This window comes from Salvelinus alpinus, chromosome 13 (assembly GCF_045679555.1).
Source record: "Salvelinus alpinus chromosome 13, SLU_Salpinus.1, whole genome shotgun sequence".
NCBI classification, from domain to species: Eukaryota; Metazoa; Chordata; class Actinopteri; order Salmoniformes; family Salmonidae; genus Salvelinus; species Salvelinus alpinus.
The window spans coordinates 20,006,564-20,030,541 of NC_092098.1; the positions used below are offsets into that span (position 1 = coordinate 20,006,564).

Here is a 23,978-nt window from a genome sequence, read left to right on the forward strand (position 1 = left end):
CACTCCTTTGTTGTCATAAGGATAAGGAAAACAGCAGTGAAGTTATTTGTTTGATAAAAAAAAAATATATATCCACTGAAAGCAAAACATAGTTTGTTTGTTATTCTCATCAGGAGAGGTGTATTTGCATTAATGTTTTGGATTAAGAAGTGATAGTAATCGTTCTAGTCTCAAAAACATCCACAGTTGGGACATTTCTGGTTTTGTTTATGTAACCAAAAGGAATGTAGTTCAGTCATTGTGTGTACAAGTCACCCTCCTATAGCACCTTTCCCACCGGGCACATACTGGTTCAATCAACGTTGTTTCCACTTCATTTCAATGAAATTACATTGAACCAACGTGGAATGGACGTTGAATTGTCTGTGCTGGGGTATTGTTGACAGCACCCATTTTAGCTATTTCAGATTCATGATAGCAAACATTTCTTATTTCATTTGGGGAGGATACTCAAAACAGCTTTATAGTTGTGGCGTCATTGGTAAAGGTAAAAATGGTTTGTGTGTCCTGTATGGAGGTTGGAACATTTCCAAACCTATATGTATTATTCTATTCAGTCAGTCTGATCTCTGTACTGATAATGATGTAATTACAACATTATACTCAAGTCTGAGAATCCCTTCAAGTTTTCTTTAGGTAGCAGTATTTCAGTTTAATGAGTTTGTACTATTTAGTTTGGCAGACATATGTATTTCTGAACACATTAATATTATGTACCACAATAGGTACTGTATGTCTATAGTAGCCTAGAAACACTATCGTGCTTAGGATGATTGTTTGTTCAATGTGTCAATTTGTACTTGTTCTTACCCAAATAAACTTTAAATAAAACAATGTTTTTTTTATCTTACAGTGAATTTTGTTTAATCTTCATAGATAACCTACGATATTGTAATTGTTTTTAGTCATTGAAATTATCTCTTTAGAAAACAACATTAAAAAAAGCTTAATTAGCGTGTTTCTGCTGGCTATGCATGTATCACAAATCATGTCACCTACTTTCCATGATGGAACCAGTTTGGCCAGCATTGAAGAGAAAAGGTGGAGGGAGGGACAGAGGATTGGATACCAGTGCCTGTAGTGTGAATGGAGTTCAGATTCAGGAGGAGACACTGAAGCACAGGGAACGGACAGAGACTTACCAAGCTATAGAATCTCTCCTGTAGAATTGACCCAGATCCCAGTGAGGCCACCTCAGTCCCCAGAGGGCCACAGTGACTGTAGGCTTCCAAACACACAGATGGAACAAGACCAGGTAGGTGGATTTACTCTGTTCTATAACTCATCAGACATGTCCAATTGGCAACATTGACCTATTAACTTCGTAGGAAAAACTCTTAGGTTTGAAACAAAACATTGTCCGGTTTAGTTTTTACCTGATGTCCCTGCATGTTTGAGATACTTTTGGCCATGTAGTGTATGTGGACACCCCTTCAAATTAGTGGATTCGGCTATTTCAACCATACCATTGGTGACAGGTGTATAAAATCGAGTGCACAGCCATGCAATCTCCATAGAGAAACATTGGCAGTAGAATGGCCCGTACTGAAGAGCTCAGTGACTTTCAACGCGGCACCATCATAGGATGCCACCTTTCCAACAAGTCAGTTCATCAAATTTCTGCCCTGCTAGAGCTGACCCAGTCAATTGCAAGTGCTGTTACTGTAAAGTGGAAACATCTAGGAACAACAACGGCCCAGCCGCGAAGTGGTAGGCCACACAAGCTCACAGAACGGGACTGCCGAGTGCTGAAGCGTGTAAAAATCGTCTGTCCTCGGTTGCAACACTCACTACCGAGTTAAACTGCCTCTGGAAGCAACGTCAGCATAAGAACTGTTCATCGGGAGCTTAATGAAATGGGTTTCCATGGCTGAGCAGCCACTCACAAGCCTAAGATCTCCATGCGCAATGCCAAGCGTCGGCTGGAGTGGTGTAAAGCTTGCCTCAATTGGACTCTGGAGCAGTGGAAACACGTTCTCTGGAGTGATGAATCACGCTTCACCATCTGGCAGTCTGACGGAGGAATCTGGGTTTGGCAGATGCCAGGAGAATGTCACCTGCCCCAATGCATAGTGCCAACTGTGAAGTTTGGTTGAGGAGGAATAATGGTCTGGGGCTTTTTCTCATGGTTCAGGCTAGGCGCCTTAGTTCCAGTGAAGGAAAATCTTAACTCTACAGCATACAATGACATTCTAGAAGGTTCGGTGTTTCCAACTTTGTGGCAACAGTTTGGGGAAGGCCCTTTCCTATTTCAGCATGACAATGCCCCCGTGCATAAAGCGAGGTCCATATAGAAATGGTTTGTTGAGATCGGTGTGGAAGAACTTGACTGGCCTGCACAGAGCCCTGACCGTTGTTGTTTGGGCTGAAATGGAACACTGACTGCGAGTCAGGCCTAATCACCCAACATCAGTGCCTGACCTCACTAATGCTCTTGTGGCTGAATAGAAGCTAGTCCCAGCAATGTTCCAACATCTAGTGGAAGCCTGTGAGTGGGGGCTGTTAAAGCAGCAAAGTGAGGACCAACACCGTATTAATGCCCATGATTTTGGAATAAGATGTTCGACAAGCAGGTGTCCAAATACTTTTGGTCAGGTAGTGGACATTATTTAAATGTATGGTTAGTGGAAGATTGAGGCATTTCCATTTGTATTTCATGGAATTGGATCCTGTATTTCAATTGTTGCTAGTAAATTCAATTGTGTTTCGTTGATCAGTAATTTGCCGTTCTGGTTTCTGTCCACTGAGTAGATTTTCTCTCACTAGGGTCAATGTATTGGTGCAATCACTTCTCAGCGTTTCCCACATTACGCATAGCAAATCAAATCAAATCAAATTTTATTGGTCACATACACATGGTTAGCAGATGTTAATGTGAGTGTAGCGAAATGCTTGTGCTTCTAGTTCCGACCATGCAGTCATATCTTACAAGTAATCGAACAATTTCACAACAACTACCTTATACACACAAGTGTAAAGGGATGAATAAGAATATGTACATATAAATATATGGATGAGCGATGACCGAACGGCATTGGCAAGATGCAGTAGATGGTATAGAGTACAGTATATACATATGAGATGAGTAATGTAGGGTATGTAAACATTATATAAAGTGGCATTGTTTAAAGTGACTTGATACATTTATTAAATCCTATTATTAATTATTAAAGTGGCTAGAGATTTGAGTCTGTATATGTTGGCAGCAGCCACTCAATGTTAGTGATGGCTGTTTAACAGTCTGATGGCCTTGAGATAGAAGCTGTTTTTCAGTCTCTCGGTCCAAGCTTTGATGCACCTGTACTGACCATGCCTTCTGGATGATAGTGGGGTGAACAGGCAGTGGCTCGGGTGGTTGTTGTCCTTGATGATCTTTTTGGCCTTCCTGTGACATCGGGTGGTGTAGGTGTCTTGGAGGGCAGGTAGTTTTCCACCGGTGATGCGTTGTGCAGACCTCACTACTCACTCTGGAGAGCCTTGCGGTTGTGGGTGGAGCAGTTGCCGTACCAGGCAGTGATACAGCCCGACAGGATGCTTTCGATAGTGCATCTGTAAAAGTTTGTGAGTGTTTTTGGTGACAAGCCAAATTTCTTCAGTCTCCTGAGGTTGAAGAGGTGCTGATGCGCCTTCTTCACCACGCTGTCTGTGTGGGTGGACCATTTCAGTTTGTCCGTGATGTGTACACCGAGGAACTTCAAACGTTCCACCTTCTCCACTTCTGTCCCGTCGATGTGGATAGGGGGGTGCTCCCTCTGCTGTTTCCTGAAGTCCACGATCATCTGAGTGTGAGGTTGTTTTCCTGACACCACACTCCGAGGGCCCTCACCTCCTCCCTTTAGGCCGTCTCGTCGTTGTTGGTAATCAAGCCTACCAATGATTGAGTTGGAGGCGTGCATGGCCACGCAGTCATGGGTGAACAGGGAGTACAGGAGAGGGCTGAGAACGCACCCTTGTGGGGCCCCAGTGTTGAGGATCAGCGGGATGGAGATGTTGTTCCCTACCCTCACCACCTGGGGGCGGCCCGTCAAAGTCCAGGACCCAGTTGCACAGGGCGGGGTCGTGACCCAGGGTCTCGAGCTTAATGATGAGTTTGGAGGGTACTATGGTGTTAAATGCTGAGCTGTAGTCAATGAACAGCATTCTTACATGAACAGCATTCTTACAAGAGGTATTCCTCTTGTCCAGATGGGTTAGGGCAGTGTGCAGTGTGATTGCGATTGCGTCGTCTGTGGACCTGTTGGGGTGGTAAGCAAATTGGCGTGAGTCTAGGGTGTCAGGTAGGGAGGAGGTGATATGATCCTTGACTAGTCTCTCAAAGCACGTCATGATGACGGAAGTGAGTGCTACGGGGCGATAGTCGTTTAGCTCAGTTACCTTAACTTTCTTGGGTACAGGAACAATGGTGGCCCTCTTGAAGCCGTCTGGGCCGGCAGCCTTGCAAGGGTTAACACGTTTAAATGTTTTACTCACGTTGGCTGCGGTGAAGGAGAATCCGCAGGTTTTGGTAGCGGGCCGTGTCGGTGGCACTGTATTGTCCTCAAAGCGAGCGAAGAAGTTGTTTAGTTTGTCTGGGAGCAAGACACCGGGGTCCGCGATGGGGCTGGTTTTCCTTTTGTAGTCTGTGATTGACTGTAGACCCTGCCACATTCCTCTCGTGTCTGAGACGTTTAATTGTGACTCTACTTTGTCTCTATATGTCATGTTCCTGACCTTATTTCCTTTGTTTAGTCTTTGTTTAGTTGGTCAGGACATGAGCTGGGTGGGTATATTCCATGTTATGTGTTTTCATTGGTTTAGGGTTGTCTAACTAGCCTGATATGGTTCTCAATCAGAGGCAGGTGTTTTACGTTGTCTCTGATTGGGAACCATATTAAGGTAGGCTGTTCTCACTGTTTGTTTGTGGGTGATTGTTGCCTTGTCTGTGTTTGTTCGCCATACGGTACTGTTTTCGTTCGTTTGTTCACGCCGTTTATTGTTTTGTATTTTGTCAGTGTTCTGTTTGTTGGATCAACATTAAAATTCATCATCATGAACATTTACCACGCTGCACCTTGGTCCTCCTCTCTTCCACCTAACGATGAGCGTGACACTATATTGACGCTTAGCTTGTTTGATTGCCTTGCGGAGGGAATAGCTACACTATTTGTATTCGATGTTTCCGGTTGCCTTGCCCTGATTAAAAGCAGTGGTTCGCGCTTTCAGTTTTGCGCGAATGCTGCCTTCAATCCACAGTTTCTGGTTGGGGAAGGTTTAAATAGTCGCTGTTGGTACAACATCACCGATGCACTTGCTAATAAACTCACTCACCGAATCAGCATAAACATCAATGTTGTTGTTCGACGCTATCCGGAACATATCCCAGTCCACGTGATCGAAGCAATCTTGAAGCGTGGAATCAGATTGTTTGGACCAGTGTTGAACAGACCTGAGCACGGGCTTTCCTGTTTAAGTTTCTGTCTATAGGCCGGGATCAACAAAATGGAGTCGTGGTCAAATTTGCCGAAAGGAGGGCTAGGGCTGGCTTTGTTTGCGTTGCGGAAGTTAGAGTAACAATGATCCAGAATTTTCCACAGCCCGGCTCGCGCATTCAATATGCTGATAACATTTAGGGAGCCTTGTTTTCAGATTAGCCTTGTTAAATTCCCCAGCTACAATAAATGCATCCTCAGGATATGTGGTTTCCAGTTTACATAGAGTCCAATGAAGTTCTTTCAGGGCCGTCGAGGTGTCTGCTTGGGGTGGGGGGGGGTCTACACGACTGTGATTATAATCAAAGAGAATTCTCTTGGTTGATAATGCGGTCGGCATTTGATTGTAAGGAATTCTAGGTCAGGTGAACAAAAGGACTTGAGTTCCTGTTTGTTGTTATGATCACACCACGACTCGTTAATCATAAGGTATACACAACCGCCCTTCTTCTTACCAAAGAGATGTTTGTTTCTGTCTGCGCGATGCGTGAAGAAACCAGGTGGCTGTACCGACTCTGATAACGTATCCCGAGTGAGCCATGTTTCCGTGAACACGTGACACTGATGGGTGTGTGTGTTAGAATATTGTTAAGATCATGTCATGCACTTATAAACACACCTCCCATATCAATGTTTGTCATAAACCACACATGTAGCCTACAGTCTTTGTTAATCAGTTGTGCTGTTTGAACAAGCAGAACTTAATCAGCAACATCAGATAAACATTTTATCAAAATCAAATGACATTTTATTAGTCACATGCCCCGAATACAACAGGTGTAGACTTTACAGTGAAATGCTTACTTACAAGCCCCTAACCAGCAATGCAGTTAAAAAAATATGAATAAGAATAAGAAATAAAAGTTACAAGTAGTTAATTAAAGAGCAGCAGTAAAATAACAATAGCGAGACTATAAACAGGGGGAACTGGTACAGAGTCAATGTGTGTAGTGGCACCGGTTAGACAAGGTAATTGAGGTAATATGTACATGTAGGTAAAGTTATTAAAGTGACTATACATAGATAATAACAGAGAGTAGCAAATAGTCTGGGTAGCCATTTGACTAGATGTTCAGGAGTCTTATGGCTTGGGGGTAGAAGCTGTTTAAAAGCCTCTTGGGCTAGACTTGGTGCTCCGGTACCACTTGCCGTGCGGTAGCAGAGAGAACAGTCTATGACTAGGGTGGCTGGAGTCCTTGACAATTTTTAGGGCCATTCTCTGACATGGCTTGGTATAGAGATCCTGGATGGCAGGAAGCTTGGCCCCAGTGATGTACTGGGCCGTACGCACTTCCCTCTGTAGTGCCTTGCGGTCGGAGGCCGAGCAGTTGCCATACCAGGCAGTGATGCAACCAGTCAGGATGCTCTTGATGGTGCAGCTGTACAACCTTTTGAGGATCTGAGGACCCATGCCAAGTCTTTTCAGTCTCCCGATGGGGAACAAAATAGTAGGTTTCTTCCTTATCAAGAAGAGGAAACGATTTTAGGTAAACATTTCTGGTTACTGGCTTCAGACAATGGTTAATTAGAACTGAAACTATAAAATGACACTTTCTATTAATAGCAGATTGATTTATAAGACATCTAGTAATTTGAGAAATTGGAACTATTAGTGATACAATGAAACTGGTGTCATAGTAACAATTCTAAGAAACATTCAGTTATTTTTAGAGATAAGAACAAGTGCATCCTTGGGGAACCTGTTTTCCTTCCTGGTGTTTAGCTGTTGATGTGTCCAGATCTATAATCACACGTTGGGTCATGGTGCATAACTGTCTGTTGGTGATTGCCTAAGTGTCCATCAGGCATGTGAATAGCAACAAAAAAAACACAAAGGAACCTCACTGAGGAGACACTGGTGGTCCACAGGACCATCCAGTCTAGTATGGTTCTGTAATGGATGCTCCTTTTTTTTGTCCACTGTACAATATGTCCTGTTTTTATAGGTTTGATCAGTTGTCTGTATGTGTTAAGGTGGTGTAGGATTCAGGCTAGAGCTAAGCTTCAGATATACATATTATATGCCTGCCTGTGTTTAGAAGTTGATCAGGTACATAGCCTACTAATGCCAATGAGAACCCACCTGACTCTCCTCTTCCTTCTCCCCTCAGAACAGTGACTGCCCACCCCCATACTACTCAGTAGCAGTGCCCACCCAGCCCCCTCTTGAGTATGGAGAGGTGGTGGGGGCCAGAGGGATGTCTGACCCCCCTTCTCAGCCTTACTACATCCCCCAGCCTATGGCACATGTAAATGTCGTCCATGTTTCCCAGGGCGCCCGTAAGTTCCTGGTATTCCCTTCTACTTCTTCAATCCTTGATATACAGTACATTCCTGCCCCTAACTATTTCTATGAGAGGGCGCCATCACTCTGTCTCTGTAATGCAAATCTCTCTTTCTATATCCGAAACGTTTCTCTTTCTTAATCCTAAGCTTTTTTGCCTCCCAACTTTATCAAACTGTAAACTGAAAAATGTCCCTGGTCTCCTCTTGCAGCCCAACGTCGTAAAAAGGGCTTATCATGTGGGAACAGTTCCTGCTGTTACGGAGGATCAGGAGGAGCCACCCTACTGCTGGTCCTCCTCGCTATCGCTATCTGGCTGGGAGGTAACCCAACCAATAACTTACAGAGAACTCATACAGTACAACATTAAACTATATGGACATAATGTAATACAATAGAACATAATCTAACATGGACATAATGTAACAATTAAATATGTGTACATTTATGACAATCATAAATTCCATATTTAGGGTATCGTGTGAATGCAATATATATGATATTGTGTTGGTATGTATTAAGCATTACCATGGGGGCTTCCACGGCTCTGCATATCCTTTACTAGTTCTCTTTGACCTATGACCTCTGTCCAGTGCGTTATGGCCCATCCCTGGTGTCTGGCTCCCTGAGTGAGATGGAGAAAGACAGTTGCCCCTCCAAAACCGTGGAGTGTGACGGCCGACGGGACTGCGAACTGGGCAGTGATGAGACCAATTGTGGTCAGTACCCTTGTCGCCACACCTAGTTTTTGTTGTCAGTAACAAAAATAGAAGCAAAACACTGGGCACACCACGTCACTTCTATGTGGAAATGTGGATCATATTTGGTTGAGGCGTTGATCGATGAGATTTCAACCTTTATTCACCCATTCAAAAAGACAGGCAGAAGTTTGTTTAATTCGCAATGTTATATGACTATGCTTTCAACCATCTAAAAGCACAACCATATTCCAATGGAAAAGTTTGGTTTAGTCAGATTTCTGGTTAAGTTGTCAACTAAATGTTATATCACTGCACTTTCAACAATTTAAAAGCACAACAAAGTTCAAACGGGAATTTCATGTCAGATATGTTATATTCATTACAACAGATTAATGTGTATCATTGTACTTCATCTAATAGCACAACCAAATGACCTGGGTTGTAGTTGATCAATGCTGTTCAAGATTCTGCATAGATTATTACAGCAATTGTGAAGATCTCCACAGAGCTGCAACATTTGCATGTTAGCTTGAACCATGCACGCTTTCTATTATCACATAAAAATACATTTATAGCTACTGTAGGCTAACCTCAAAATGTGTCCAAAGATGTTTTGTTCATTTTAAGGCTGAATAAATGCTGTTACATTGATTTGTAAGATAGTTTTAACTTTAAACTTAACTTTATAGTCTTAAATTAAATTGTGTTTGGTTGACAACGCAACCAAATATCAACATTTAATGGATATCTAATGCTTGGATAGTTTCATCTGAACCACTGGCTTAATCCCATTCTTTACTTTAAAACATAGAATTTGTTAACTTGTTGACAAGTTAATAGGCTATTTACTGTATTGCAAAAGTGATATTGAATTGTGTTTGGTTGTCAACAAATTCCAGTTTGTCTAGAAATGAATAATTTATATGTTCGAATTATGTCTCCATCTCAACCAAGAATCTAAATCAAATCAAGCTTCCTTTAAAGTGCATTTAAAGTTTGATTTAGTACTATTCTTTAACTTAGATTTTTGGTTGAGATTGAGACGTGAATCCAACATGTCAATTATTAATTTGTAGACCAACTGGAATTAAATCCAGACTAAGTCAGTGGCACAGATGGAACTTTCCAAGCAGAAACTACATCTCCTTCAAATGTTGATATTTGGTTGCGTTGACAGCCAAACACAATTTAATATCCAGTTTGTCTATACATTTATATTTGATAGGTTGGATTCACGTCGCCATCTCAACCAAAAATCAAAGTTAAAGAATAGGACTAAATAGTCTAATCAAACTTTAAATGCACGTAAAAAAAAATTGATTTGATTTTGACCTATTCTTTAACTTGGATTTTTGGTTGAGCTGGAGATGTGAATACAACATATTAATGATTAACGTGGAGATTAAAGTTGAAATCAACCAAAGCTTGTATGCCCTAGGCCTATATGTGTTGTCTATTTGTAGTTGAACCCTGGGTTGAATTGAAACAATAGCTGTTGATGACTTTGCGAATGCTATATAGGCCTAAATAGTATCATTGATGATATTTGACTTATAAAGTATGGTTACTTTTCATTTGCACTGTTAAATCTACTCTTTGGAATGACTTTAATATATTTAGTTATTAAGAGGTCTCTCAAAAATCCTTCTCATGATCGCACATTGGTACATGTAGTAGTCAGTACCAAATATCCAAGCTTATCAGGGCTTGGTTAAAACCTTGGATGGGAGACCAACGGAATATCTGAATGTGAACTTTCCAGGAGGAGGTGCTGCCCAGCCTCCGATAGCCTTCAGATAGTATTCCTATCCCTTGACTTATTCCACATTTTGTTGTTCTAAAATGGATTAAATAGATTTTGTTCTCACCCATCTACACACAATACCCCATATTGATAAAGTAAAAACATGTTTTTAATAAGTTTTGGAAATATATTTGTATGATGAAATACAGAAATATCTAATTTACTTAAGTATTTTACACCCCCGCTCGATACGTTAGAATCACCTTTGGCAGCGTTAACAGTTTGCATATTATTATTTTTTAAATTCTTCAAGCTCTGTCAAGTTGGTTGTTGATCATTGCTAGACAGCCATTTTCAAGTCTTGCCATAGATTTTCAAGCCAAATTAAGTCAAATTTGTAACTAGGCACCTCAGGAACATTCAATGTCGTCTTGGTAAGCAACTCCAGTGTATATTTGGCCTTATGTTTAAGGTCATTGTCCTGCTGATAGGTGAATTTGTCTCCCAGTGTCTGTTGGAAAGCAGACTGAAACAGATTTACCTCTAGGATTTTGCCTGTGCTTAGCTCCATTCCATTTATTTTTGGTCCTTGCCGATGACAAGCATACCCATAACATGATGCAGCCACCACATTGCTTGAAAATATGAAGAGCGGTACTCAGTGATGGGTTGTGTTGGATTTGCCCCAAACATAACGCTTTGTATTCAGGACATAAAGTACATTTCTTTGCCACATTTTTCGCAGTTTTACTTTAGTGCCTTATTGTGAACAGGATGCATGTTTTGGAATATTTTTATGGTGTACAGGTTTCTGTCTTTTCCCTCTCCCATCCTCAGTGTTCTCCTATCACAGCCATTAAACTCTGTAACTGTTTTAAAGTCACCATTGGCATCATGGTGAAATCCCTGAGCGGTTTCCTTCCCCTCCGGCAACTGAGTTAGGAAGGATGCCTGTATCTTGTAGTGACTCTGTGTATTGATACACCATCCAAAGTGTAATTGATACCTTCACCATGCTCATTGGGATATTCAAAATATTTTTGTTTTACACAAATACTAATAGGTGCCCTTCTTTGCGAGGCATTAGAAAACCTCCCTGGTCCTTGTGCTTGAATCTATGTTTGGAATTCACTGCTCGACTGAGGTGCATTATAGATAATTGTATGTGTGGGGTACAGAGATGAGGTAGTAATTAAAAAATCATGTTACACAATTATTGCACAATGAGTGAGTACATGCAACTATTATGTGACTTGTTAAGCACATTTTTACTCATAAACATATTTAGGCTTGCCATAACAAAGGGGTTGAATACTTAATGACTCAAGACATTTCAGCTTTGAATGTTTAATTTCAGAAAAATTCTAAAAATATAATTCCACGTTGACATTATGGGATATTGTGTTTAGGCCAGTGACACAACATCTCAATTTAATCCATTTTAAATTCAGGCTGTAACACAAAATATGGAAAAAGTCAAGGGGTGTGAATACTTTCTGAAGGCAAAGTATATCGAAGAATTGATGTTGTTTCAAATGTACAAATTCAAGGTTTGTCTATTTTGACAAATGGTTACAATGATAACATAATCCAGGGGTTGACATTTCCCCTTAAAACAAGTTTACGTTGATGATAAATAACAAAATGTATATGTATTTTCCACGTGGATTCCACGTCACAATGCGTTGACAAATTACGTTTTATCAACATTAATTCAACCAGTTTGTGTCCAGTGGGAACCTTTCTAGATGTGCAATGGATTTGTAATGGGTGATGTATCTGTGTGATCCTGTGAGGTTCTAACTGCTGAGTCATGTATTTGTGTGATTCAGTGATGTTCTAATTGAGTGATGTTCTAGTTGAGTGATGTTCTTATTGAGTGATGTTCTAGTTGAGTGATGTTCTAGTTGAGTGATGTTCTAATTGAGTGATGTATCTGTGTATCATCCAGTAAGGTTCAGGTCGAATGGGGGTCTAGAGGTGAAGACAAGCAGCGCTGGTAATTTCCTCCCTGTGTGTTACAGTGGCTGGAACAAGGGCCTGGCTGACCAGACCTGCGCTCAACTAGGCTTCAGAGTGTAAGAGCTTCCCCTCTTTTGCTGCCCTCTTGTGGTCGAAAGGCTGAACTGTGCAAACCTGTTCAACCATACCTATCAATGGGTTTAGTGTGTTAGGTTGTGATGTCGGGACGTGTACATAAACTTCTCTCTACATCTATTTATTTAGGAGTCATATCACTAGCAGTGTGAAAGATGAGTCCTCTACCACTCTCACTGTGACAGGGAAGACCTCCAACACCATCCAGGATAAGGTGTCAGTATAGTAAGTACTTCTGGATACACTCGTCAACATCTCTTTGCATATTATGCAAAGTGCCATATAAATTATTGCCCAAGAACAGGCTTAAACATTAAGAACACCTGCTCTTTCCATGACATAGGTAAATCCAGGCGAAAGCTTATTGATGTCACCTTCTAAATCCACTTCAATCAGTGTAGATGAAGGGGAGGAGACAGGTGAAAGAAGGATTTTTATGCCATAAGATAATTGAGACATGGATTGTGTACGTATACCATTTAGAGTGTGAATGGGCAAGGCAAAAGATTTAAGTGCCTTTGAACGTGGTATGATATTAGGTGCCAGGCGGTCTGGTTTGTGTCAAGAACTGCATCTTTTTTCATGCTCAACAGTTTCCTGTGTGTATCAAGAATGGTCCACCACCCAAAGGACATCCAGCCAACTTGACACAACTGTTGGAAGCATTTGAGTCAACATGGCCCAGCATCCCTCTGGAATGCTTTCGACACCTTGTAGAGTCCATGCCCCAACGAATTGTAGCTGTTCTGAGAGCAAAAGGGGGTGCAACTCGATATTAGGAAGGTGTTCCTAATTTTGGTATACTCAGTGAATATTATATCACATACTAAGTAAGCCTCTTCTTGGGCCATCAAATCAATGTTTATTGGTCATGTGCTCAGGATACAGAGTGTAAAGGGTACAGTGAAATATTTACTTGCCAGCTCTCAACAGTGCAGCACACAAAAAATATTCACAAATAAGTAATAAAAAAGTAGTACAAAAAATGGAGATGTTGTAAATATATACAATATAAACTATGAAATGTACTAAAGTGAATTGTGACATGGTTGAGCATCTTAAAATTAATAGCATTGGGTGTGAGTGGGTGAGTAGAGACTAGAGGTCGACCGATTATGATTTTAACTCGGATACCAATACCGATTATTGGAGGACCAAAAAAAGCCGATACCGATTAATCGGCCGATTTATTTGATTGTTTTTGTTGAAATAATGACAATTACAACAATACTGAATGAACACTTATTTTAACTTAATATAATACATGAATAAAAATCCATTTAGCCTCAAATAAATAATGAAACATGTTCAATTTGGTTTAAATAATGCAAAAACAAAGTGTTGGAGAAGAAAGTAAAAGTGCAATATGTGCCATGTAAAAAAGCTAACGGGTTGTTCCTTATTGAGACTTCAATATTCCAAGGTAAGAGGTTTTAGGTTGTAGTTAATATAGTATTTATAGGACTATTTCTCTCTATACCATTTGTATACCATATACCTTTGACTATTGGATGTTCTTATAGGCACTTTAGTATTGCCAGTGTAACAGTATAGCTTCCATCCCTCGCCTCGCTCCTAGCTGGGCTCGAACGAGGAACACATAGACAACAGCCACACTCGAAGCAGCGTTACCCATGCAGAGCAAGGGGAACAACTACTCCAAGTCTCAGAGCGAGTGACGTTTGAAACGCTATTAGCGCGCACCCCGCTAACTAGCTAGCCATTTCACATCGGTTACACCAGCCTAATCTCGGGAGTTGATAGGCTTGAAGTCATAAATAGCACAATGCTTGAAGCACAGTGAAGAGCTGCTGGCAAAACCCACGAAAGTGCTGTTTGAATGAATGCTTAAGAGCCTGCTGCTGCCTACCATCGCTCAGTCAGACTGCTCTATCAAATATCAAATCATAGACTTAATTATAACATAATAACACAGAAATACGAGCCTTTGGTCATTAATATGGTCAAATCCGGAAACTATCATTTCAAAAACAAAACGTTTATTATTATCGCATATACCCTGACTCTGCGTGCAATGAACGCAAGAGAAGTGACACAATTTCACCTGGTTAATATTGCCTGCTAACCTGGATTTCTTTTAGCTAAATGTGCAGGTTTAAAAATATATACTTCTGTGTATTGATTGATGTTTATGGTTAGGTACACGTTGGAGCAACGACAGTCCTTTTTACGCGATGGCGCACCGCATCGATTATATGCAACGCAGGACAAGCTAGATAAACGAGTAATATCATCAACCATGTGTAGTTAACTAGTGATTATGATTGATTGATTTTTATAAGATAAGTTTAATGCTGCTAGCAACTTACCTTGGCTTCTTACTGCATCCGCGTAACAGGCAGGCTCCCCGTGGAGTGCAATGAGAGGCAGGTGGTTAGAGCGTTGGACTAGTTAACTGTAAGGTTGCAAGATTAAGTCCCCGAGCTGACAAGGTAAAAATCTGTCGTTCTGCCCCTGAACAAGGCAGTTAACCCACCGTTCCTAGGCCGTCATTGAAAATAAGAATGTGTTCTTAACTGACTTGCCTAGTTAAATAAAGGTGTAAAAAAAAATCCAAATTGGTGTCCAAAAATATCGATTTCCGATTGTTATGAAAACTTGAAATCGGCCCTAATTAATCGGCCATTCCGATTAATCGGACATTCCGATTAATCGGTTGACCTCTAGTAGAGACCCAGCTAGCACATAACGTTCTGAGAACCATATGTTTCTTAGTGCTTGGTGAGAGCGTGGTTGTCCTATGGTTATTTTTCATACAACCTTCTGGGAATGGTGCAGGATACCTAGCTAGCACTGAAAATCCCACGTCTGAGAACCATACGGAATTTCAGAACTTCAGCATAATGTTTCCTACAGGTTTCCTCATGGTTCTATTTAAAGTAATGTTCTCAAATTGTTCTGGGAACATTAACATTAAGAAACATTGTTCTTCTGTGGGAGTTTCAGTACTTCAGCATAACATTTTCTGCAGGTTTCCTCATGGTTATATTTGAAGTCATGTCTCAGAACATTAAGACAAATTTCCATAAATAACACAAGAAAACATTAGTATTGTTCAAAAAACGTTCTAAGAATGTTATTTTAAAAAATGCATTCCTTTCTTAGCGTCAACAAAATATTTTTATTCTCTATCTTGTTAAGTGTGTTCAGGTGTGTTGGCCGTGCCCACTAATTGTCCACACCTAATCTTAATGAGCTAGTTTCCTTAAAAATTGGGTCTGTTTGAATAAACTAAAATTAACAGTTTTGTATGTGTTAAAAAAATGGCATTTTAACACCATTCTATGTTGTAGAATAATAGTGACGACATCACAACTATGACATATAGCACATGGAATCATGTAGTAACCAAAAAAGTGTTAAACAAATCAAAATAGATTTTAGATTCTTCAAAGTAGCCACCATTTGCCTTGATGACAGCTTTGCACACTCTTGGCATTCTCTCAACCAGCTTCACCTGGAATGCTTTTCCAACAGTCTTGAAGGAGTTCCCACATATGCTGAGCACTTGTTGGCTGCTTTTCCTTCACTCTGCGGTCCAACTCATCCCAAACCATTTCATTTGGGTTGAGGTCAGGTGATTGTGGAGGTCAGGTCATCTGATGCAGCACTCCATTACTCTCCTTCTTGGTCAACACAGGCGGGAGATGTGTTGGATCATTGTCCTGTTGAAAAACAAAAATGATAGTCCCACTAAGCGCAAACCAGATGGGATGGCGTTTCGCTGCAGAATAGTGTGTTAGCCATGCTTGTTAAGTGTGCCTTGAATTCTAAATAAATCACTGACAGTGTCATCAGCAAAGCACCATCACACCTCCTCCTCCATGCTTCATGGTGGGAACCACACATGCGGAGATCATCTGTTAACCTACTCTGCGTCTCACAAAGACACAGATTTCCATCGTTCTAATGTCCATTGCTCGTGTTTCTTGGCCCAAGCAAGTCTCTTCTTCTTATTGGTGTCATTTTTTTGTGGTTTCTTTGCAGCAGTTCGACCTTGAAGGTCTGATTCACCCAGTCTCCTCTGAACAATTGATGTGAGTTCAAGTAACAGAGATGTGTCTGTTACTTGAACTCTGTGAAGCATTTATTTGGGCTGCAATTTCTGAGGCTGATAACTCTAATGAACGTATCCTCTGCAGGATGATGGTTTTTGTGACTGCACTGAAGAAACTTTCAAAGTTCTGACCTTCATGTCTTGACTGACCTTCATTTCTTAAAGTAATGATGCACTGTTGTTTTTCTTTGCTTATTTGAGGTGTTCTTGCCATAATATGGACTTGGTCTTTTACCAAATAGGGCTATCTTCTGTATACCACCCCTAACACAACTGATTGGCTCAAACGCATTAGGGAGGAAAGAAATTCCACAAATGAACTTTTAACAAGGCACACCTGTTAATTGAAATGCATTCGAGGTGACAACCTCATGAAGCTGGTTGAGAGAATGCCAAGAGTGTGCAAAGCAGTCATCAAGGCAAAGGGTGGCTACTTTGAAGAATCTCAAATATAAAGTATATTTTGATTTGTTTAACACTTTGGTTACTACATGATTCCATGTGTTATTTCATAGTTTTAATTATTATTTTTTACTTTTACCCCTTTTTCATGGTATCCAATTGGTAGTTACAGTCTTGTCTCATCGATGCAACTCCCGTACGGACTCAGGAAAGGCGAAGGTCGAGAGCCACTGTGAGTGATTTATCCAAAACACAACCCAGCCAAGCCGCACTACTTCTTGACACAATGCCTGCTTAACCCGGAAGCCAGCCGCACCAATGTGTCGGAGGAAACACTGTACACCTGGCGACCGTGTCAGCATGCATTGCGCCCAGCCTGCTACAGGAGTCACTAGAGAGCAATGGGACAAGAGCATCCCGCACGACGCTGGGCCAATTGTGCGCCACCCCGTGGGTCTCCCGGTCATGGCCGGCTACGACAGAGCCTGGACTCGAACCAGGATCTCTAGTGGTGCAGTGCCTTAGACCACTGTGCCACTCAGGAGTCCTCACTATTTTTCTACAATGTAGAAGATAGTAAAAATAAAGAAAAACCCTTGAATGAGTAGGTGTGTCAAACTTTTGACTGGGTTTGTATGTTATCAGAACGTTATTTAATTACCTTCAAATAACCTATCATTTCGGTTAAGGAACCTATGGCATAATTCCCAGAACCAATGGGAAACCAAAAACGTACGTTCCCACAACTTCCAAGTAACTAAAATGTGCTTGCTGGGGAGTCTGTGTAAATAGTTTCTTAAGGTGCAGGTGTGAAGAGTCAGTGCAATAGCCTCTTAAGATGCAGGTGGTAACGTGGAGAGAACAGTCCGTGGCTGGGGTCGCTGGAGTCCTTGGCATTCTTCCGGGACTTTCTCAGACACCACCTGGTCATCATTCACCATGTCACTTTTCATATACTGTATGTTATGATAAGATACCAAAAGTATCAAACAGAGCCAAGTGTTTGACCATTAGATGGAGTAAGTGGGGAAGACAAAGAAAACATGTGACCTCATTGGTGACCTGATTTACTGTGACTTTCTTTCTGTGTTCTGTAGCTCATCCTGCCCTAACAATGACACTGTCTCCCTGCAGTGTATCAGTGAGTAACGATCTTTACATTCTCGCAGTTAATGCACAAAGGCAACCATTAGTCTTTCAAGCTCGATAAAGATATGAATCTAGCTCTCCTGATGAACAGAGGACCAAATACAAATCCCCATACTGTATTAGCACTACGGACCGACTTACTCCCTCTCTCTGTCCCCATGGTAGACTGTGGCAGGCAGAAGTTGTCCAGAATCATAGGGGGATCAGCAGCGAATCTGGGCGATTGGCCTTGGCAGGTCAGCCTCCACTTTCAGGACTCTCACACCTGCGGAGGCACGCTGATCGCTCCTGACTTTGTGGTGACAGCAGCCCACTGCTTCCCCAGGTCAGTACAGCAGACAACACCGCAGACAATGGACAAGGAACTGTACTGAAACAATGTAAAGCAGAACAGTAATGACAATAGGAAACAGAACATATAGAAAACTCTTGAAACCTAACAATGCTAAGACAAAAAGAACTGGGATATAACAAGGACAGAACAGAGCTGGAACTGAATAAAGCTAACTGAAGGGAGCTAGCTAAAACTGCACAGTGCTTAGGCTGAACAGTGATCAGTGAAGACAGTGACCTAACAACTCTACTCTCTCTAGGAAGGTCTCATCGTACCTGGTGCCCAATAACTGGCATGTGTATGTGGGCATGGTTTCTCAGATGGTGCTGCCTCGCCCTTATATGGTGGAGAAGATCATTGTCCATGAGAGCTATGACGACAAAACCAACAACTATGACATCACCCTTCTCAAACTCACACAGCGTGTAGACTACTCCAGTGAGTTCACCTTTAACATAACAATATATTATATGATTATTTATACCACTATTAGCATCATAACATGTCTATGTTTGTTATTTCAGACAACATCCAGCCTGTGTGTCTGCCTGCCTATGACAAGATCTTCTCTCCTGGAACAAAATGTTGGACCTCTGGATTTGGGACAACAGAAGCGGGGGCAGGTGAGTGACACATGGTATGACAGTTCGGGGGCTGATTGGCAGATGTGGGACCAAGTCATTGTTTTACAAGTCACAAGTAAGTCTCAAGTCTTAGCACTCAAGTCCCAAGTCAATTCTCAAGTCAAGACCGTCAAGTATCAAGTCAAGTCTCAAGTCCTAAACTTTGAGTTTTGAGTCCTAAACAAGTCATAATGTGCTCTTCACCAAATGTAATACCATTTCATATTTTTAACAAGAGTAATAGTTAGTATTTTACATTTACACAAATCATGAATGCTTTTAAAAATATCTATATATTCATTACTTTCCACATAAACTTTATAATGTCCATGGAAATACATGGGTAGCCATGAGAAAGACCCCCCCAATATTAATCGACTATCGAGGATCGCAAGGGGGCGCAATCTGGCGATGTAGGCTTGTACACAATCGCCCAACCTTACACACACTCTCTCTCTCTCTCTCTCTCTCTCTCTCTCTCTCTCTCTCTCTCTCTCTCTCTCTCTCTCTCTCTCTCTCTCTCTCTTTGCTCTCTTTCTCTCTCTCTCTCTCTCTCTCTCTCTCTCTCTCTCTCTCTCTCTCTCTCTCTCTCTCTCTCTCTCTCTCTCTCTCTCTCTCTCTCTCTCTCTCTCTCTCTCTCTCTCTCTCTCTCTCTCTCTCTGTGTGGTTACAGTAGGCTAACGTATGTCAATGGTTTTAGGAACAGCAGTAACATCAGGCAGGATTTAGGCTACCAACTGCCTAGCCAGTTGTAGTTCAATCTTGGGTGCAATGATCACGTTCCAGCACTGACTGACTGTGTGGAGGCTCATTGATTTAACGTTGCGTTAGCCTACATGATACACCAGTAAAGTAATAAAATATATAGCTGTCGGCTATATTAGCCACGACTTACCGTTCTTTGTACAGCTTCAAATGTCGAACAAAGTTGGAAATTGTTGCGCCTCCGTCTGTAATTTTCATCCCGCATGTTTTGCAAGTTGCAATCCGTTTTTTGTTGATACAGCGTTGTCTTTATATCCGAAGAAATGTATTTTGGGTATCATCTTTCCAAGGGCTCCATCTTAATTCACCAGCCGACATTCCTCTGCACTGCCGCACAACTTTTTTAATATCATAATTTTTAACATTTGGGCTTGGGGAGGGTATCAAGTCAGGTCGAGTCATAAGGCTCAAGTCCAATTCAAGTCACGAGTCATTGGTGTCAAAGTCGAGTTGCAAGTCATCATATTTGTGACTCGAGTCCACACCTCTGCTGATTGGCATTGGGATGAACAAGCAGGGGGAAAGAGAAATATGATAGAAAACATGATGCAATCTGGTGTGATATTCTAAATTGTTGCATGTCGTTTGTTTGGTGTTTAGCTCGTGGCTCCACGAATCTTATGGGGGTGACTGTGGACATCATTGACTCCAGCGTGTGTAACAGTAACACAGTGTACAATGGTAAGGTCTCTCAGAACATGTTCTGTGCTGGAGACATGAAGGGAGGCAAGGACTCCTGCCAGGTGAGTGGGACACTAAGACCAATCAGGCAGTAGCTACTTCCACATAGTTTCTTACATGAAGTCCACAAATCTTACCCTGTGTCTCTCTCTTCCCTCCTTCCCTTCTCTGCTGTTTCTTCTCTCCCTCTTCTTCTCCCCCTCCCCCTACCACTCCTTCCCTCCTCTAGGGGGACAGTGGTGGTCCCCTGGTGTGTAAAGACTCAGACCAGCTCTGGTACCTGGCGGGGGTGACCAGCTGGGGGGATAGCTGTGGCAAGAGAGACAGACCGGGGGTCTATAGTCGTGTCAGCCGCCTGCTGCCCTGGGTCTACAGTAAGATGCAGGTAAGGAAAGGAGCTCTCAGGACCACTGGGAAGAGAATGCTCAGGCAGAAAACCTCAGCACCGGGGTGGGATTCAATCAATAATTAAGTTAATTTTCACATGTACTGCTTCAGAGGGCACTCATATCCATCTTCATCTTTAAATGTCAGAATCAAGGTTGAAATAGGATGGCGTTATTAGTATGGCGATCCTGAACATGTTCATTCACTCTCCACCTCCCAGCAAGCAAGACCGTGATGTAACCACAACTGCTGTCTTCCAAGGACGCTCAGCATGTATTTTGGACCTGACAATGAGATTGAGACTGGTGTGGGAATGGAAGGCTCTTCACGTTACGTGCCTTTAAGCCTATATATGTTTTGTGTTTTTGTATTTATTCATTGTCGTCAGCAGCTTAACAATAAATATTTTTCTATGTGATCTTCTATGTGTCTTATAATGTTGATCATGTAGACTAGGATCCATTTTTGCATGTGTTTGATCATTGCTTTCCTGAAACAGTGTTGAGCATATTTGTGCAATACTCTGAGGAATATATTTCACTCACACTGCAACCTCTTCTAAACCTAATAACCTGTCTCAGGTTATACCACACTGCAACCTCTTCTAAACCTAATAACCTGTCTCAGGTTATACCACACTACATCCTCTTCTAAACCTAATAACCTGTCTCAGGTTATACCACACTACATCCTCTTCTAAACCTAATAACCTGTCTCAGGTTATACCACACTACATCCTCTTCTAAACCTAATAACCTGTCTCAGGTTATACCACACTGCATCCTCTTCTAAACCTAATAACCTGTCTCAGGTTATACCACACTGCAACCTCTTCTAAACCTAATAACCTGTCTCAGGTTATACCACACTACATCCTCTTCTAAACCTAATAACCTGTCTCAGGTTATACCACACTACATCCTCTTCTAAACCTAATAACCTGTCTCAGGTTATACCACACTACATCCTCTTCTAAACCTAATAACCTGTCTCAGGTTATACCACACTGCATCCTCTTCTAAACCTAATAACCTGTCTCAGGTTATACCACACTACATCCTCTTCTAAACCTAATAACCTGTCTCAGGTTATACCACACTGCAACCTCTTCTAAACCTAATAACCTGTCTCAGGTTATACCACACTGCAACCTCTTCTAAACCTAATAACCTGTCTCAGGTTATACCACACTGCAACCTCTTCTAAACCTAATAACCTGTCTCAGGTTATACCACACTGCAACCTCTTCTAAACCTAATAACCTGTCTCAGGTTATACCACACTACATCCTCTTCTAAACCTAATAACCTGTCTCAGGTTATACCACACTGCATCCTCTTCTAAACCTAATAACCTGTCTCAGGTTATACCACACTGCAACCTCTTCTAAACCTAATAACCTGTCTCAGGTTATACCACACTGCAACCTCTTCTAAACCTAATAACCTGTCTCAGGTTATACCACACTGCAACCTCTTCTAAACCTAATAACCTGTCTCAGGTTATACCACACTGCAACCTCTTCTAAACCTAATAACCTGTCTCAGGTTATACCACACTACATCCTCTTCTAAACCTAATAACCTGTCTCAGGTTATACCACACTACATCCTCTTCTAAACCTAATAACCTGTCTCAGGTTATACCACACTGCAACCTCTTCTAAACCTAATAACCTGTCTCAGATTATACCACACTACATCCTCTTCTAAACCTAATAACCTGTCTCAGGTTATACCACACTACATCCTCTTCTAAACCTAATAACCTGTCTCAGGTTATACCACACTGCAACCTCTTCTAAACCTAATAACCTGTCTCAGGTTATACCACACTGCAACCTCTTCTAAACCTAATAACCTGTCTCAGGTTATACCACACTACATCCTCTTCTAAACCTAATAACCTGTCTCAGGTTATACCACACTGCAACCTCTTCTAAACCTAATAACCTGTCTCAGATTATACCACACTACATCCTCTTCTAAACCTAATAACCTGTCTCAGGTTATACCACACTACATCCTCTTCTAAACCTAATAACCTGTCTCAGGTTATACCACACTACATCCTCTTCTAAACCTAATAACCTGTCTCAGGTTATACCACACTACATCCTCTTCTAAACCTAATAACCTGTCTCAGGTTATACCACACTGCATCCTCTTCTAAACCTAATAACCTGTCTCAGGTTATACCACACTACATCCTCTTCTAAACCTAATAACCTGTCTCAGGTTATACCACACTACATCCTCTTCTAAACCTAATAACCTGTCTCAGGTTATACCACACTGCAACCTCTTCTAAACCTAATAACCTGTCTCAGGTTATACCACACTACATCCTCTTCTAAACCTAATAACCTGTCTCAGGTTATACCACACTGCATCCTCTTCTAAACCTAATAACCTGTCTCAGGTTATACCACACTGCAACCTCTTCTAAACCTAATAACCTGTCTCAGGTTATACCACACTGCAACCTCTTCTAAACCTAATAACCTGTCTCAGATTATACCACACTGCAACCTCTTCTAAACCTAATAACCTGTCTCAGGTTATACCACACTACATCCTCTTCTAAACCTAATAACCTGTCTCAGGTTATACCACACTGCAACCTCTTCTAAACCTAATAACCTGTCTCAGGTTATACCACACTGCAACCTCTTCTAAACCTAATAACCTGTCTCAGGTTATACCACACTGCAACCTCTTCTAAACCTAATAACCTGTCTCAGGTTATACCACACTGCAACCTCTTCTAAACCTAATAACCTGTCTCAGGTTATACCACACTACATCCTCTTCTAAACCTAATAACCTGTCTCAGGTTATACCACACTGCAACCTCTTCTAAACCTAATAACCTGTCTCAGGTTATACCACACTACATCCTCTTCTAAACCTAATAACCTGTCTCAGGTTATACCACACTGCAACCTCTTCTAAACCTAATAACCTGTCTCAGGTTATACCACACTACATCCTCTTCTAAACCTAATAACCTGTCTCAGGTTATACCACACTACATCCTCTTCTAAACCTAATAACCTGTCTCAGGTTATACCACACTGCAACCTCTTCTAAACCTAATAACCTGTCTCAGGTTATACCACACTACATCCTCTTCTAAACCTAATAACCTGTCTCAGGTTATACCACACTGCAACCTCTTCTAAACCTAATAACCTGTCTCAGGTTATACCACACTGCAACCTCTTCTAAACCTAATAACCTGTCTCAGGTTATACCACACTGCA

The 23,978-nt window shown here is 41.5% G+C and overlaps 1 protein-coding gene across 1 annotated transcript; it reads left to right on the forward strand.

The window, feature by feature from the left end:
* Positions 1-1,098: 1,098 nt before the first annotated feature.
* tmprss13b (transmembrane serine protease 13b) lies at positions 1,099-21,131 on the forward strand. Its single transcript, XM_071338452.1, has 13 exons — positions 1,099-1,255; positions 7,580-7,748; positions 7,965-8,075; positions 8,346-8,471; positions 12,149-12,275; positions 12,424-12,519; positions 17,872-17,915; positions 18,089-18,248; positions 18,517-18,695; positions 18,782-18,880; positions 20,246-20,388; positions 20,556-20,711; positions 20,934-21,131. Exons 1-13 carry the CDS (start codon positions 1,241-1,243, stop codon positions 20,946-20,948), a joined length of 1,440 nt encoding a protein of 479 aa, XP_071194553.1. The 5' UTR covers positions 1,099-1,240; the 3' UTR covers positions 20,949-21,131.
* The last annotated feature ends 2,847 nt before the right edge of the window (positions 21,132-23,978 follow it).